The sequence below is a fragment of the Suillus paluster genome, assembly GCF_016628075.1.
Source record: "Suillus paluster strain FC165 chromosome Unknown EDB91scaffold_88, whole genome shotgun sequence".
Lineage (NCBI taxonomy): Eukaryota > Fungi > Basidiomycota > Agaricomycetes > Boletales > Suillaceae > Suillus > Suillus paluster.
Window position 1 is genome coordinate 36,680 of NW_024537648.1, and position 13,369 is coordinate 50,048.

Genomic DNA, 13,369 nt, shown 5'->3' on the forward strand with positions numbered 1-13,369 from the left:
AAATCATAGTAAAACCCTCATCACACGCAGCGAATTACAAGCCACATCACTTGAAAACACGCGACATAGGGGCCATTTCTAGATCTTCACATCGCTGCGCTCAGATTCACTCCAGGAGGTTTGTTTCGTCAGCATTCAGGATCAACCTCGTGAAGAAGCGAATCTGTTCCAAGAAGCCCTCTGCTCTGATGGCTAGAAGTCGAGACCGCCATAACATTGAGTAAAACAGCGAGTAGTGCGGCAGCCTGCTTACCTTCGTTTATGGTATGCGCGCCGTTATAGCGATCAGCGGCACCACTGTGGCCATATCGGAAAATGTGTTTGGTAAGGCTCCAGTAATGCCTTGTGTCTGGAAAACGCATGTTCAGATTATCTCCGTCGTCCCATCATCGAGGCGCGTGTAGGGACCACCTACCAGTATTTCCTACGATTATCGGATGAGTGCGTGAACCATCAATCGATATGAAGTATTAAATACTAGCGTACCGAGGGAAAGGCCAGGTGACACAACAGAAACGTCAGGGAAGTCGTCCGTACGGAGGTTAGTCTTCAGCGTGGACAAGACGGTACCCGAAAGCAATTCATATGGCCCACTTTCAGTGGTTGGGGTGACAGGTGCCGGTTCTAATGCTGAGTCGAATGCGTCTGAAAGCTTCACATGACCCCAGGTAGATGCCTCAAGGCCGACTACCTTCCCAAAGGCATCCACAGACATGTTGTGTTTTGCCGCAACAGGTACAACGATGCTTGCAAATCGGTCTTGGAGTTCAGAGACCGAGCTGGTTCATGGTAAGTGGACGAGTATGGATGAAAACTCGCCTTGACATACCTGTGGTCTGCGATTCTGTGGTTTGCAATGGCGTAAACGGCTTCTGGTAGTGCGTTAACCTTAACGCCACCATAGATGATATCTGACCAATAGTTCCGTCAAGCCATCAGCGTGAGATATCCTTCTTTACTTACCGATGGCCTGAGTTGTACCTGCTGAAGCAGAGTATGCTGGATCGAAATCGTTAAGCTTTGTCGCCAGCTCATGCAACTTCTCGTCGCTGGACTGCGATTCGAGAACAAGTTTGCGCATATCGGAGGGGAACCCAGCATCGTACTTTGCCCTGCACTGCAAACCCTGATAGTAGGTTCGATCACGTGCAAGCTCCGGGACGTGTGGGTTTGCCTCCAGCTCGGTGACAAGGTTTGCGAGGATACCAATGCCCTGCGTGATATGAGACATCTGAATGTGCGTGCAAAGGTATCCTTACGGTATGTTTGGGAGGCCTGCTCGAGTGCCCTCCAGGTGTGAGGACGTCCACGCGAACGTCCAAGTAGCCTTTCTCCGCGACGGCGGGAGTGGCAAAAATAGTACCGCTCAAGTCTGAAAATCCTCCTTGATGGATTTGAGAACTCACGTCCAACTCAGCCGAAGAGCAAATCTTACCTCCTTCATCGACAATCATTGAGATGGAATCTTCTCCGTAGGTCTTTACGAGATATTTTCCAATTGCAGCAGCTCCCTACAAAAATCTTGACAACGCTCACTGGCCAGATAGAAAACACACTTACAGTAGGCCCACCGCGCTCCTCATCGATGCCATAAGCTAAGATGACAGTTCTTGTAGGTTTGAACCCTCGCTCAAGGAGAGTTTCGATGGCCGTCCTATCATAAACCTTAGCATCACGATTATACTTATGCTATTTTGGGCCACTCACATGCTACCGATAACTCCAGGCTTATCGTCGCAGCTGCCTCTCCCCCAAATCCACTCCCCATCATAGTGACCAGAGAAAGGAGGGTTGATCCATTCAGCGTCAGTGGCAGCGTTTGTGGGGACCACATCCATATGCGCAGCCAAGAGAAGGGGCTTCAAAGACGCATCCGTTCCTTGCCAGTGATACACAAGTGCGTAGGTCGCAACCTTGGTGCGCTCGAGTGTGGCGTGGCTTGTTTTCTATTAGTGATGGTTGGTATACATGAGATATCCACTTACACGTTTGGGAAACGCTGTTCGATGTAGGTATGGAAGCTATTGAATATCTCCCACCGCGGGTCCTCTTCTGGAGTGCCAAGATCGTCATAGCACACAGTTCTATACTTCCGAATTGAACGAAGGAGAAGCAACCCCTGAGACAAGAATGCTCACGGAATCCTTACGGCACCTCCCAGTGACTCGTATGCCTTTAGCTTGAACTCTTCAGTTCCATATTCCTCATCGAGATTGTCGATTAGTGACGCGTGGCTCAAAGGGGTGATAGCAGAGACTTGTGGACACATCTCAACCTCATTGGCAAGTAACCTCTCGTGAGCAGGGAAGACACAGGATGTAAGAGATGGCCAGAAGCGAGACGCGAGTAATGCAAGACTCAGAAAACATGCAAAACCAAGTATCTTCGAGCGCAAAGCACCGCCTTGACGCTTGTAGTTTTGAGTCGTGTGCCATCCAAGCTCTGCATCTGCGTTCAGTGTGTTTTGAACAATGGAATATCCCTTTTCGTTAGCGAAAGGCTCTCGCTCCGTCTGTGCTGTTTGGCTCATGACGGTCCTAGTATGGGGAAGAAAAACGAGTTTACTGTCAAAAGGTTGCATCCTAGACGGATAAGATAAGGTGGGCACTTGACTGCCTTCCCATACGCACACCATACGCAAAAGATACGCAAATGATGTCACATGAGAGTCACGGCCTTCCGACCCGAAGTGACCATGTATGCAGTGTGCACGAGCATGGAATCCTTCAGTAATTACTGTCAATCAGTGCTCGACACGCATGGAATGGTGTATTAGCAGACAGGCCAGTTGTCTACCGCAGAGGCATGTTATCTGGTTCTACTCTGTGATACTGCGGTGAGCAAACTTCTAATATAGACCTTCCAAATTGGGCAAGCCCATGATAAGCCCCACAGTCACTCCAAGTACCTGGAGGATTGGGAAAGTATATGCATGGCAGACAGCGATCGCGTCATGTCCAAACGGTATTGACTGAATCGGAAGTGTTAAGTGCGCTAAGTACAAGATGCAATACTTCCCAGACTCACTGCTGTCCAATTACGTACCACACTCAACTACTTCGGATCGAACAACCAGTTACCCGAGCAACTGTCCTGTTCAAACACGCGCCACCGGTGTCGACCAGCGAGTACGGCACTGGACCACAAACAGAGGCTGTTGCGAAATAGAAATGAGGAAAAGAAACGATGCGCAATCATGTAATAAAACTGCAAGCTGCGGACGCGGTGGCTTTATAATCTTCCAATACGTGATTTGGGTCGATCATCTTGTATTGTTCGTTAGCTCGCGGCATAATAATGGATGGCTTCCTAGGCTGAAAAAAGATGAGAAGTAGGATTGAGCATAGTTTGAAAAAAAAAATCGAAATGGAAGAAATCCAGATGATTTGTACGAGGACCTAAACTGTAGGCGTCGTGCTACTCCTTTGAATCGATACAACAGTGGAAAGTACGTGACCATTCAGCATTGAACCCTCGCTTGCTGTACGGAGGAAGGGAGGAAAGCAATATTGAATTTCAAAATGTGCGCAAATGGACATCGTGGCAGACCTTCCAAAATTATTCGCTCCCACATTTTTTAAGCCTGCGAGAAGTTATCCGATTTGAGAATTGAGGATGTCCACCATCTTTAGGTGGCCACCGGAGACTGTTGAGAGTGAGACTTATATGCCGAATGAGCAGGTACACTCTCGAAGCCTCTGATCAAGAGAAGCGCAGTTGCCCAGGTCGATCCGCAGCGAGGGGTGGATGTCGAATGTCTCTCGTGTGAGTATTTGCTCCGGTTCCTTAATTATGGTCGATGTTACATGCACACCGAGGTTCTGAATATTGTCCCTGGCTGGAATTTGACGTGGACCCAAGATCGGGCTTGATTGTGGGCAGAATGTAATGTGGCGTACATACAACGTTATCGATACGATGAAACGCGAGGGGCGCATGCAGGCCAACGGAAATAAAGGTTGGCGAAATAAATGTTGGCGTGTAAGCTGGTAGTTTCGCCGCGTTGCAGTAGCCATTCTCTCCGGGGCAAGGGCGATGCGACTAGGCGCTCGAGAAGCTGTCTGCATAAGACAATAAAATTTAAAAGTAAGTTGGTTCCTTTCAGACGATTGGAAGAAGTGAAACCTTGTTCACTCACTACTGGTGCCAGTCAGCAAAGCCGGCGGCGCCTAGCGAGAAGATGTTTCCACAGTGGGATGTAGTCGAACTCTGAGGGAGTACGAAGCAGTGGGAATCGAGGAAGAATAAAGAACTTGCGTGCGCCTCGCGGAGATAGGGATGAGATGCTCTTCGAATCCACATGCTGATTGTAATAAAGGTTCTGTTGCATGTGCACGCCCTCGCGGCCTATACAGATGGAAGTTAATAAAATACCGCCCAAGACATTATCCAAGGGTAAAATGAGGGTGCGATAATTGTGCGAGAATGCAACGTGTAATTTCACCTGGTGAACTGCTGCATCAACTCATGGCATCTATGGGGACCTACAAATTAGTTATTCCTGACAAGTCAAGAAGCGTGCGGAATGCGTTCCAGGAGAGCATGTGGACTAGACAAAACTAATAACCCATTTTAGCCACGTGTAAAAGGCCAGCACCACTTTCCAGCGTGATTTCTCCCTTCAACCACGCGCAAGTGTCCTTTGCTCATCCAAAAACTCAAGGTAGGCCTATCCAAGACGTATATAAACTCGTACAAAGCTGAAATGAATCCCAGATCACATTCTTCCTTAGATCACTACCATGGCAGACAACGCAGTAACATCTACCGACACTGGCTCCAGCCCCAGAGAACACAATTCTGCCGGCGGGCCCAAGGCTATCATCAAGAATGTGGATATGACTGAAGAGATGCAGCAAGAGAGCGTCGAGATCGCGTCTGCTGCTCTTGAGAAATATAACATCGAGAAAGACATCGCTGCACAGATCAAGAAAGAGTTCGACAGACGACACGGCCCCACATGGCATGTTGTTGTCGGAAAGAACTTTGGCAGCTATGTCACTCATGGTAAGTCTTTCGTCGTGCGTTGTGGTGTTCCCCTGGCCCATCGCCAGCTGTGGTGTCTCGCGACGTTCGCTTTCATCGATCTCCTACAACTTTCTTGTGCTTCCGTCCATCGCGGGAAGGAATCTAATCTGAGCTATTTTTTCCAGAAACCAAGCACTTTATCTATTTCTACGTCGGATCGCTTGCTATCCTCATCTGGAAGTCATGAAACACCTGTAGACTGTAGACTCATGTTGGATAGATCAATGTGAGTTTTCTTGCCCTCGATCGTGCGTCACTTCCTTTGACTAACATGATCATAGCACGGACACAGACATGACTCGCCACTTTCACCACGTGTATTGTACATTCCTCTGAATCTGCATTTTACCTCGCACATCAATCGCCCTGTAATGACCCTGTTTTTCGTGTACAGACATTTCATTATTTTCGTGGAAGACCACCCCTTACAACGAGCTGATAAGTCCATAGTCCTCAGCCACTGGGAATCAAGTTGAGCCAAGACAAGTACTGTCTTTGTAAATGTCAGGTATTTGACAGACGACAGTGATGCCATGTCATGCAATGCATGACACTTTCTATGAAGGACTGATGTTCTCATGAGGAGCGCTACTTCGGGTGCCCGAAAGACGGCATTATGTATGACACCGCGGAAAGAAGGTAGACGAACTAAATCTAAGTTACATGAATTGCAAATAATACGAAGCCCACTGGTCCGTTGGAAAGCCATGAAACGTGGACAAATCGAGTACGAGACGGTGTGAGCCAGCTCACCCTGTCAGCGGCGGGGACCTTTTGTTCCTTCCAACTATCTCAACGATCACCTTTGCAAGACACTCCCCACCCTCCGCGTTGAACACGCCCACCTGTATCTCCCCAAGATCTTGCTCTGTAGGAATGCCATAGAACTCGACCACTCTCTTGTCGTCACCACCGTGCCCCTTCAGCTCCAGCTGCAAGAAGTGCGGGAGAGCTTGCCCCGACATCAGTTTCGCTTCCAATGTGCGGCATACAGCATTGACAGACTTCATGGGAATGCGGAACTTGAACTTCTCGCCGGTCCGCACGATGAATCGAGAGACAGTGTTTTCCTTCCCTACACCGACAGTACCTTGACCATGCTGAGACGACGCGAGCGATGAGAAGGACTCATCAGATACAGAGCGCACGTTCGATGAGCCTTCTCCGAGTGTGCGAACGTAATGCATACCCATACGAAGCTCATCGATACTAGCATGGTGTGCGTCTCGTCCTTCTTGATAAACCTTTGCTGTCTGGCTGGCAACTCTCCTTCCTCCTGGGGATACGTCTAGCGTTGCTTGATTACTAGATGGAGATCGCGGAGGAGGAACACGGGAAGAATTCATGAACTGCTTGAGACGAGGCTTTTCTTCTGCAGTCTGGATGGTCTGGATAGTCTCGGGACGTGATTCGTAGGAAACGATGCTTGTACTCTGTATGCTTTCCCTGACAATGCTGAAAGATGTTTCCAGTAAATACTACGTCTATATGACGAAAGTAAAGATATACCTTATGCGAGCAGAGTCCTTGACGGCGGCAGGCGATGGCTCTCGCGGGCCTCGCGGGGACCTTGGGGGGGCAAAATCGGCTCGCCTTCGTGGGATAGACCTCTCATCCGTAGAGTTCGACGGGGAACTAATGAAACTAGTCATAGTGCTCGCTCGCTTCACCTTCAACTCCGGGTGGTTGAAAGGATTTTCTTGTGCACTCTGCGAAGCTGGGGTGGCCCTGATGTCTATGTATTCACCTTCAAGAGGAAGCCCATCCACGCCCTGGCGTGCATGCCTTGATGTCAACGACGTAGGGTAACCGATGATGGGCCTTGTCGGAGCAGCCTTGCGCTTGTATTTGTCGCTCACGTTCCTTGCAGTCTCCTTTATCCGCCCAAGGAACTCGGCTTTCCTCATGACACCATGACAATCAGCATGGACAGTCGAAGGCGTTTGAGGAACAACACGCCGGAGACCAAGCCCAAGGTTTTCGTACGCATTAGACGGCTGACCTGTGTTGGGCTCGAACGGGTTGCCGTGTCGCTGGCCGAGCTCGAGACTTCCTTTCTCCGAGGTTGCGCTCGTGTCTGCCTCCTTGGACCAGCCGTAACCCTTGCTATCCTCACGAAGACCGTTGCTTCCGCCAGCACCCATCCCGTAGTACCTCTTCTCCGCATCCGACCACGCGAATGCGCCTTCCTCGCCTAGCAGGGCTGAGTCTCGAACCCTCGCGCAGCGTCTGAACAGCGCCAGGCCGGCGCCAAGGCTAATCAAACCTCCGATAACACCAAACACGACAGACAAGATTATTGTTGTTTTCTGGCGTCCAGACGAGTTCGCCGTTCCTAATCCCTGGCTCTGACTCTCCTTCTGCGGAGAGACGACGGACAGCGTTGCATGGGAAGTGGAGTGCGTGACACGAGAGTAGGCGATGAAGGTGACCACGATCTTTGGGATTTGAGAGTTGCCTGGAATCTGTCCAGATAGTTCCCCAGAGACTGGATCGAAGCTCAAATAGTTGCTGGCATCGTCGGGGAAGAAGGTAACGCTGAGATTGACATCGTTGTGGTTTTGGGCAGTATCAGCTTTGTTGGAGAAGAACTGAGCCAGATCGAAGTGTACTTGCTGTCCTGGATCCGCATTGACGACTCCAAGGTCCGAGGCAGAGAAGTAGGATGATACGACCGCCAGAGAGATCGTCGTCTCCAAGGTCTGGTTGAAGTCAGTGGTAAGGCTGGCAGGTAGAACAGGTCCTCCGTTCGTAGTGCTTGTCACGGAAAGTCCAGTGGGCGGAATACCGAAGAGCGTCCTGCTTTCCTCATCGTACTGAAGCCAGTTCTTATACGAAGACACATCGATAGATAAACCAGTGACATTCGTAGGTTGTAGAGGCTGTCCGTCAACCAAGATACCAGTGAAATCGGCGGCAGCCATAACAGTGAAGTTGAAAGGCGATTCGGCTGTGACATTTACGGTGGGTAGAGTCGATAGTGCGTACAGCTCGTGAGAAGCCACAACAAGGTCGAAAGAAACGGTGTCAGCGGTGTAGCCTTGCTGATCAGACGCATGCACATCTATAGATAAGGTGTAAGGTGTGGGTAGAGCGGCCTCGGACGGCGTTACTCCGTCGAAGGTCACAGTATTGGTGTCGAAGGTCATCCATTTAGGAAGAGGCGTTCCATCCGCTTGCAAGGCCGCGTAGAATAGGTCATCTTGGGCCGAGAACGTGTCACTGAGGATACCAACGCTGAAAGACCACTGAGACGGGACCCTGAATGCAAAGTTGTCCGTTTCAAGGGCCGATCCGGGGGATAGAAAGAACACCGAGGAAAGCGCCGAGCTGCCTGCAAAGAACTGCTTTTGTAATGGGACTTGAAGTGTCGGGGGAGGATACGGCGTGACGCAGAGAAAGAACGACGACGTTGCATAGGACTCCGAGTCCGAAGCGTTTATGGTTATCTGCGGCGTGCCTTCGTCTGCAGCAGAAGGCAAGCCTTGGAACGTTCGTGTTGCGTTGTCAAACGAGCACCAACTCGGTAGACCTGAAGCGGTGTATGAAAGAGGCTGGTCCAGGTCGGTTGAGAATGTCAACGAGCTGAAGGACCAAGTATAGTTTTCGCTAATGCGAGCAATAAGGGGCAGTTGACCATCCAGCGGATTGTCGACGGTGACTGTCGCACGACCCGCTGATGCGGCAACGAGGAGGGTTAAAAGAGTGACAATCATAGTGATGGGAGCCGTAGGGCGCGACGACGAGGCACGTTGGGAGACGAGTCGACCAGCGAGCTCAAATTTGAATTATTATACAAGTCAGTTGGAACGCCAAAGATGATTGATTGAGAGATGGAAATGAACAAATATGCAAAAACAACGCGTCGCGATACTTGTAAGGTCATGTGAACATTTATCAAAACCCATTACCCTCGTGAATATTGAGCGAGCAATTCTGAAGATAGCATGCGAGGTAATTCTGTAAGTAATCTAAATCAACGAAAGCGGAGGGAATTGAAACATTGAATCCGATAGTACTAGCGTTATAATTTGGTGAAAGAAAGACAAGGGCATGACGGGAAAGAAATACGAATGAATTATGCTCCTGTGAAGGCACTGAGCCCAGCCGCCTGAATCCTCGACGGATCTTCCGCGTTTAATAGGCTAATCAACGCAATCAACTCAGCCGCCGTCTCATCACCAATCTGCTCAGGTCCACTGGGATCAAGAACGTGAGCGAACACAGCAAGCAGCTGATCCATGAATGGCAGGAGCGACTGGGGGTTCGTGCGGAATAGATAGAAAATAGCACGGAAAATCGGGCGGTTCTCCAAGTAATCGGTCTTGAGCGGGAGACTGCCGATCAACACAGGAAGGACCTGATCCAGAGGGACGGCAGCAGTATTGCGGATGAGGAGACGGGCAACAGCACCAGCAGCATTGTCCTTTGCATTGAATTTTGCTGAAGGTTCACCGGGCGAGACGTTGAACAGCGGGCGAAGGGCGGTGAGGACGTGCATATATTGCGGGGAGAGGTCGATTTCAGAGTGTTCAACGAGAAGACCAATGGCAAAGCATGCATTACTCTGGACCTCTGGTTCTGGGTCGCTGAGCGCGCGGTAGAACAGATCCATCAGAGGTTCTGTCGAGGGCGTGACAGAGGCTTTCATGCCAGCAATGATCTCTGCGAGACAACCGATAGCGGACGAACGATCACTCATTGACCGGTTTTTCTTCTGCAAGAGGAATACATGGTCAGTACCTGAACGTGCGGAAAGAATTCAAACTTACGTAGTATTTCGAGATAAGAGGGAAGAAGGTACCGAATGCCTGCGCGAAGTCATTACCCAGCGCATTCGCAAGTGAGGATACCAAGTCGCCTGCAGAGGAAATGAGCACTGAATCGTACTCGGCTTGATCTTCGGGTGCCTCCTCAGTTTCATCCTGGTCAGGGTCTTGTTGGCAAAGTGCCTTTTGCTCAAGGACCTGCACCGCGATGCTGCAGATCGCATCGAGATCTACACCCGACGTCAGCATCAACAAAAAGGAACTAATGATCTAACTTACGGCCTTCGATAAACGCAGGCCCGATCTTGTTGATGGTCTCGGCAAGACCAACACATAACGATGCGACGACGCTCCTGCGGGAAATCATTCAGTAGGAGCTACACGAGCGAACAATCAATTAACTGACTTGTGATCCTCAGTCTCATACATCTCCAGCAAAGGCTTCAAGCTGTGCCCGATGAGCTCTTTCACGCTCTGCTCCAGAGGCACAGTCTAGACGCTATGTCAGCACCAAGCTCGCACACAATAACTGTAACTCACCACTGTAGCCCCAGGGGTCCAGTCAGGCGCACCACTGAGTTCATAGAACGTCCTAACGATCTCCAACAAAGAGTCCGTGGCGGACTTGCGAATGCCCTCGTAATAATGCGTGAGTAAGTTGACGAGCTCGAGAGCGCAAGGCTCGACGTAAGGGAAGAAGTGGTTGCGCGTGGCAGAGAAGATAGTTCCAATCGTGTCTGCAGCAATTTCCTTCTCGACTGCAATCGCGCTATTGACTTCGAGCATCTTGTCGAGGTCAACATCCTCGATCTCAAGTTCGGGGTTCCCATTGGCATCGATATCATCCGTGACAGAGATCGCGTTTGTGGGGGAGGACCCGGATGCGAAGGCAGCAGCAGCATCAGTGTTAGAGACTAGAAATAACCATCAGAGAACTCCACGATCAAAATGAGAGCATAAACGTACAAGTAGCGACATTATCCTCGCCATGCTCGGCTTGCTTGCAGCTCTGCAACAACGGAGGCACGACACTGGGTAGGTAAGGCGCAAATTCCTCGCCAAAGACCCTAGCCATCACGCCAAAGAACAGAAAACTGCACTCCCGAAGACGTGCACTACCCATCTCGACACCCTGGAACGCCTGCTTCATCATGTCCGCAAAGTATGGGCGGAAGACATCGACGCCAACGGCCTCTGCGAAGGTTCCGACGGCGTCCATAGCGATGCCGCGGAGCTCAGTCTCCTCGCCTTCGCCAGTGAGGACGAGGAAGTGCTGCAACTTGTTCATCGTTGGCTGGAAGTAGGGGAGGAATTTCTCTTTTGACGCGTGTGCTGCACTGCCGAGAGCTCCAGTGACCACAGTCTTTACGGCGATAGGTGCAGTGTCGAGCAGACCAGCAAGTTGTTCCATGATAAGCTGGAGGTATTGGTCAATGACATCCTGCGAGATCTCAAGCAGAGCATCAAGAGCAGTGCAAGCCGAACGTTGAGTCGCGGGGTCGTGCACCAAGCCCATGATCACCTAAAAGTATCACATAGATCTTAGCATCGCGATCAACGTGACAAAAAGTTCTGATGCTCACAGGAACAAGAATAGCATGCTTCGCAACACATTCATCCTCCAGCCACTCGCACAAACAGCTGACAGCGATGCAGGTTGCCTTCCTGACCGAATTATCACCATCCTGGAGACCAGCCTCGATAACAGGCCAAATATGGCTCATCAAAGGCGTCATAAACTCGCTGCAGCCCTCTACGGCCACGCCAAGCGCAAGCATTGCACCACGGCGGTTGTTCGCATCAGGAGAAGAGAAGTAGTGGGAGATGAGTGTTCGGAGAGCAGGGAAGACTTGGGTAGGGGGAAGGTTAGTGGCAAGGCCATCGATGATACGAAGAGCAGACTGGAATAACAATGATGAACAGGGGTCACTTCGGCTAGTAAATCAAAGTTACGTACACGACAAGGAGCGTCATCGTCGGAATCTGCAGGTTCGGGCTCGGTGGTAATAGGCATGAGGCCCTCCAAGATCGCGCCAGCAAGGGACTGGCTTTGGATTTTTGATTTTTTGCTGGAAAGACGGCTTAAGTGCGTGCATCAACCAAATCCAAACATGAACTCACTATTGCACGGTCCAGTTAAGGGCGTTGAGGGCCAAAATACGGATTTCAGAGTCGAGATTGCGGTTCCCACCAGCTTGAAGGAGGAAGGATGCCAACTCCGCGATATGTGGGCCAAGAATTGGTATTTCCTGCATGGCATCTCGCAGATAAGTCCATGTCAACAGAAACTGGAATGAAAACGCACAAGGATGAGAAGAGTCTCGAATACATCGAATAGTTGACGAGCACCAGCCTCATCACCAGACTCAATGGATTGCCCGAGGATTTGAATCATAGCAGGGAGTAGTGCTTGGAAGGATTTCTGTATCACATAGTGAGACGATTTGTTTTGATAAAAATTATAATCATCCACGCACGATATCGGCCTTGTCATCAGAGTCAATGTACTGGGCAATGACGCCCAAAGCCCTTGAAGCAGTGTCAGTTTGCCACCTAGGATAAGTCGAGGAGTAAAGCGCACCGGACAGTCGTTATACGAACTTCAATACTCTCAGGGTCATTGAGAAGCCCTTCAAAGAGTTTGAAGAAGCTTTGCAGATGCTCTTGGAAACCTTCCACGATGCTCTCGAGCACAGTGAACAAAATGAAGATGGCGACCTCGCGATGTGCGACTTGTGCTGATGTGCATGACTGGTGCAACCACGGAAGGAGTTGTGGCCACGTTCCAGCTGTGAGCTCGATGCTAGCAGTAGCGGCGATGACACGTGCAGCGGAGTGTCGGACAAGCTTACTACAGCATCAAAAAAATCAGGAGAAGCGCACTTTTGCAAGTAAGAAAAGAGACAGACTCTTGTTCGGCAAGGATCAAAATAGGAAGTTGGTCTTTGATCTGGGAACGGACATCTTGTGGAAGCTGCATCCATAGATCACCACTCTTTTGAGTAACACGCTTCCGCATCTCGACCGCAGCCAGTTGGCGAACCTAGTAAACGATGATTCATGCACACAGTGCCAATATCAATGAGGAGGCATGTCCAAAAATACTCTGACATGAAATTTGCTCACCGCGATTTCCGGGGAACTGGCGAGTATTTGTGCGAGTGCAGATATGCATGCTGGATTTTTGTAGTATTCGGTGTTAAGCTGTGTCGTAGCCTGATGCACATGATAAGTCAGGAAACGCGATGAACAACGCGTCTGAAAGGGCGATCTTACAGCTTTAAGCTGGTTGGTATCGTTTGAGGTTGACTGCAGCAATAGATTGTGCAGCCCCTGCACAAAATTCGGCTGTGATTACGGGCAATAAAGCAAAAAGTAATCAGATCGGGCTTCACAGTGAACATTCAGGTATTGATCTGCACGTACATCCATGTATAAAAGTCGTGAACGAGGAGTAGAAAAAGGTAAGGGGATAGATGCGTTTCTGCTGATCGTCAATATTCCCTATCCAAATCCTAAAATCTTTGGCGGAGTTCAGAAAAATTTGCCACGGATCATACTTGGTCTAGTGA

General features: G+C 50.0%; 4 protein-coding genes across 4 annotated transcripts; 1 reads left to right on the forward strand and 3 right to left on the reverse strand.

Annotated features, from left to right (window-relative positions):
• Window positions 1-106: 106 nt before the first annotated feature.
• Window positions 107-2,269, reverse strand: EDB91DRAFT_1060742 (uncharacterized protein; the record flags this gene model as incomplete). The annotated part of the gene is made up of 11 exons (XM_041314371.1): window positions 107-192; window positions 254-373; window positions 487-779; window positions 830-911; window positions 964-1,213; window positions 1,260-1,384; window positions 1,436-1,511; window positions 1,561-1,654; window positions 1,708-1,938; window positions 1,986-2,084; window positions 2,139-2,269. 11 exons carry the CDS (start codon window positions 2,267-2,269, stop codon window positions 107-109), a joined length of 1,587 nt encoding a protein of 528 aa, XP_041172070.1.
• A 2,124-nt stretch (window positions 2,270-4,393) lies between these two features.
• EDB91DRAFT_866126 (outer dynein arm light chain 8) lies at window positions 4,394-5,495 on the forward strand. Its single transcript, XM_041328648.1, has 5 exons — window positions 4,394-4,518; window positions 4,577-4,663; window positions 4,717-5,007; window positions 5,154-5,252; window positions 5,313-5,495. Exons 3-4 carry the CDS (start codon window positions 4,743-4,745, stop codon window positions 5,213-5,215), a joined length of 327 nt encoding a protein of 108 aa, XP_041172071.1. The 5' UTR covers window positions 4,394-4,518; window positions 4,577-4,663; window positions 4,717-4,742; the 3' UTR covers window positions 5,216-5,252; window positions 5,313-5,495.
• Window positions 5,496-5,517: 22 nt separating this feature from the next.
• EDB91DRAFT_866039 (uncharacterized protein) lies at window positions 5,518-9,018 on the reverse strand. Its single transcript, XM_041328647.1, has 2 exons — window positions 6,538-9,018; window positions 5,518-6,483 (listed from the first exon to the last, which is right to left on the reverse strand). The coding sequence occupies exons 1-2, from the start codon at window positions 8,742-8,744 to the stop codon at window positions 5,778-5,780; spliced, it is 2,913 nt and encodes a 970-aa protein (XP_041172072.1). The 5' UTR covers window positions 8,745-9,018; the 3' UTR covers window positions 5,518-5,777.
• EDB91DRAFT_1208001 (armadillo-type protein) lies at window positions 8,711-13,293 on the reverse strand. Its single transcript, XM_041320729.1, has 16 exons — window positions 13,224-13,293; window positions 13,074-13,145; window positions 12,924-13,013; window positions 12,707-12,840; window positions 12,379-12,648; window positions 12,275-12,326; window positions 12,103-12,219; window positions 11,919-12,046; window positions 11,755-11,866; window positions 11,381-11,698; window positions 10,764-11,319; window positions 10,338-10,711; window positions 10,204-10,289; window positions 10,077-10,150; window positions 9,801-10,027; window positions 8,711-9,745 (listed from the first exon to the last, which is right to left on the reverse strand). Exons 1-16 carry the CDS (start codon window positions 13,227-13,229, stop codon window positions 9,107-9,109), a joined length of 3,255 nt encoding a protein of 1,084 aa, XP_041172073.1. The 5' UTR covers window positions 13,230-13,293; the 3' UTR covers window positions 8,711-9,106.
• Between the last annotated feature and the right edge of the window lie 76 nt (window positions 13,294-13,369).

Bases quoted from the DNA above. Each gene is read 5' to 3' on its own strand.
- EDB91DRAFT_866126 (XM_041328648.1), top strand. From the start codon at position 4,743: ATGGCAGACAACGCAGTAACATCTACCGACACTGGCTCCAGCCCCAGA. The intron at 5,008-5,153 runs GTAAGTCTTTCG...TATTTTTTCCAG, and splicing joins TGGCAGCTATGTCACTCATG to AAACCAAGCACTTTATCTAT.
- EDB91DRAFT_866039 (XM_041328647.1), bottom strand. From the start codon at position 8,744: ATGATTGTCACTCTTTTAACCCTCCTCGTTGCCGCATCAGCGGGTCGT. The intron at 6,484-6,537 runs GTATATCTTTAC...AACATCTTTCAG, and splicing joins AAGGACTCTGCTCGCATAAG to CATTGTCAGGGAAAGCATAC.
- EDB91DRAFT_1208001 (XM_041320729.1), bottom strand. The intron at 12,047-12,102 runs GTGCGTTTTCAT...GATGCCATGCAG, and splicing joins TCGAGACTCTTCTCATCCTT to GAAATACCAATTCTTGGCCC. The intron at 9,746-9,800 runs GTAAGTTTGAAT...TTCCTCTTGCAG, and splicing joins CTCTTATCTCGAAATACTAC to AAGAAAAACCGGTCAATGAG.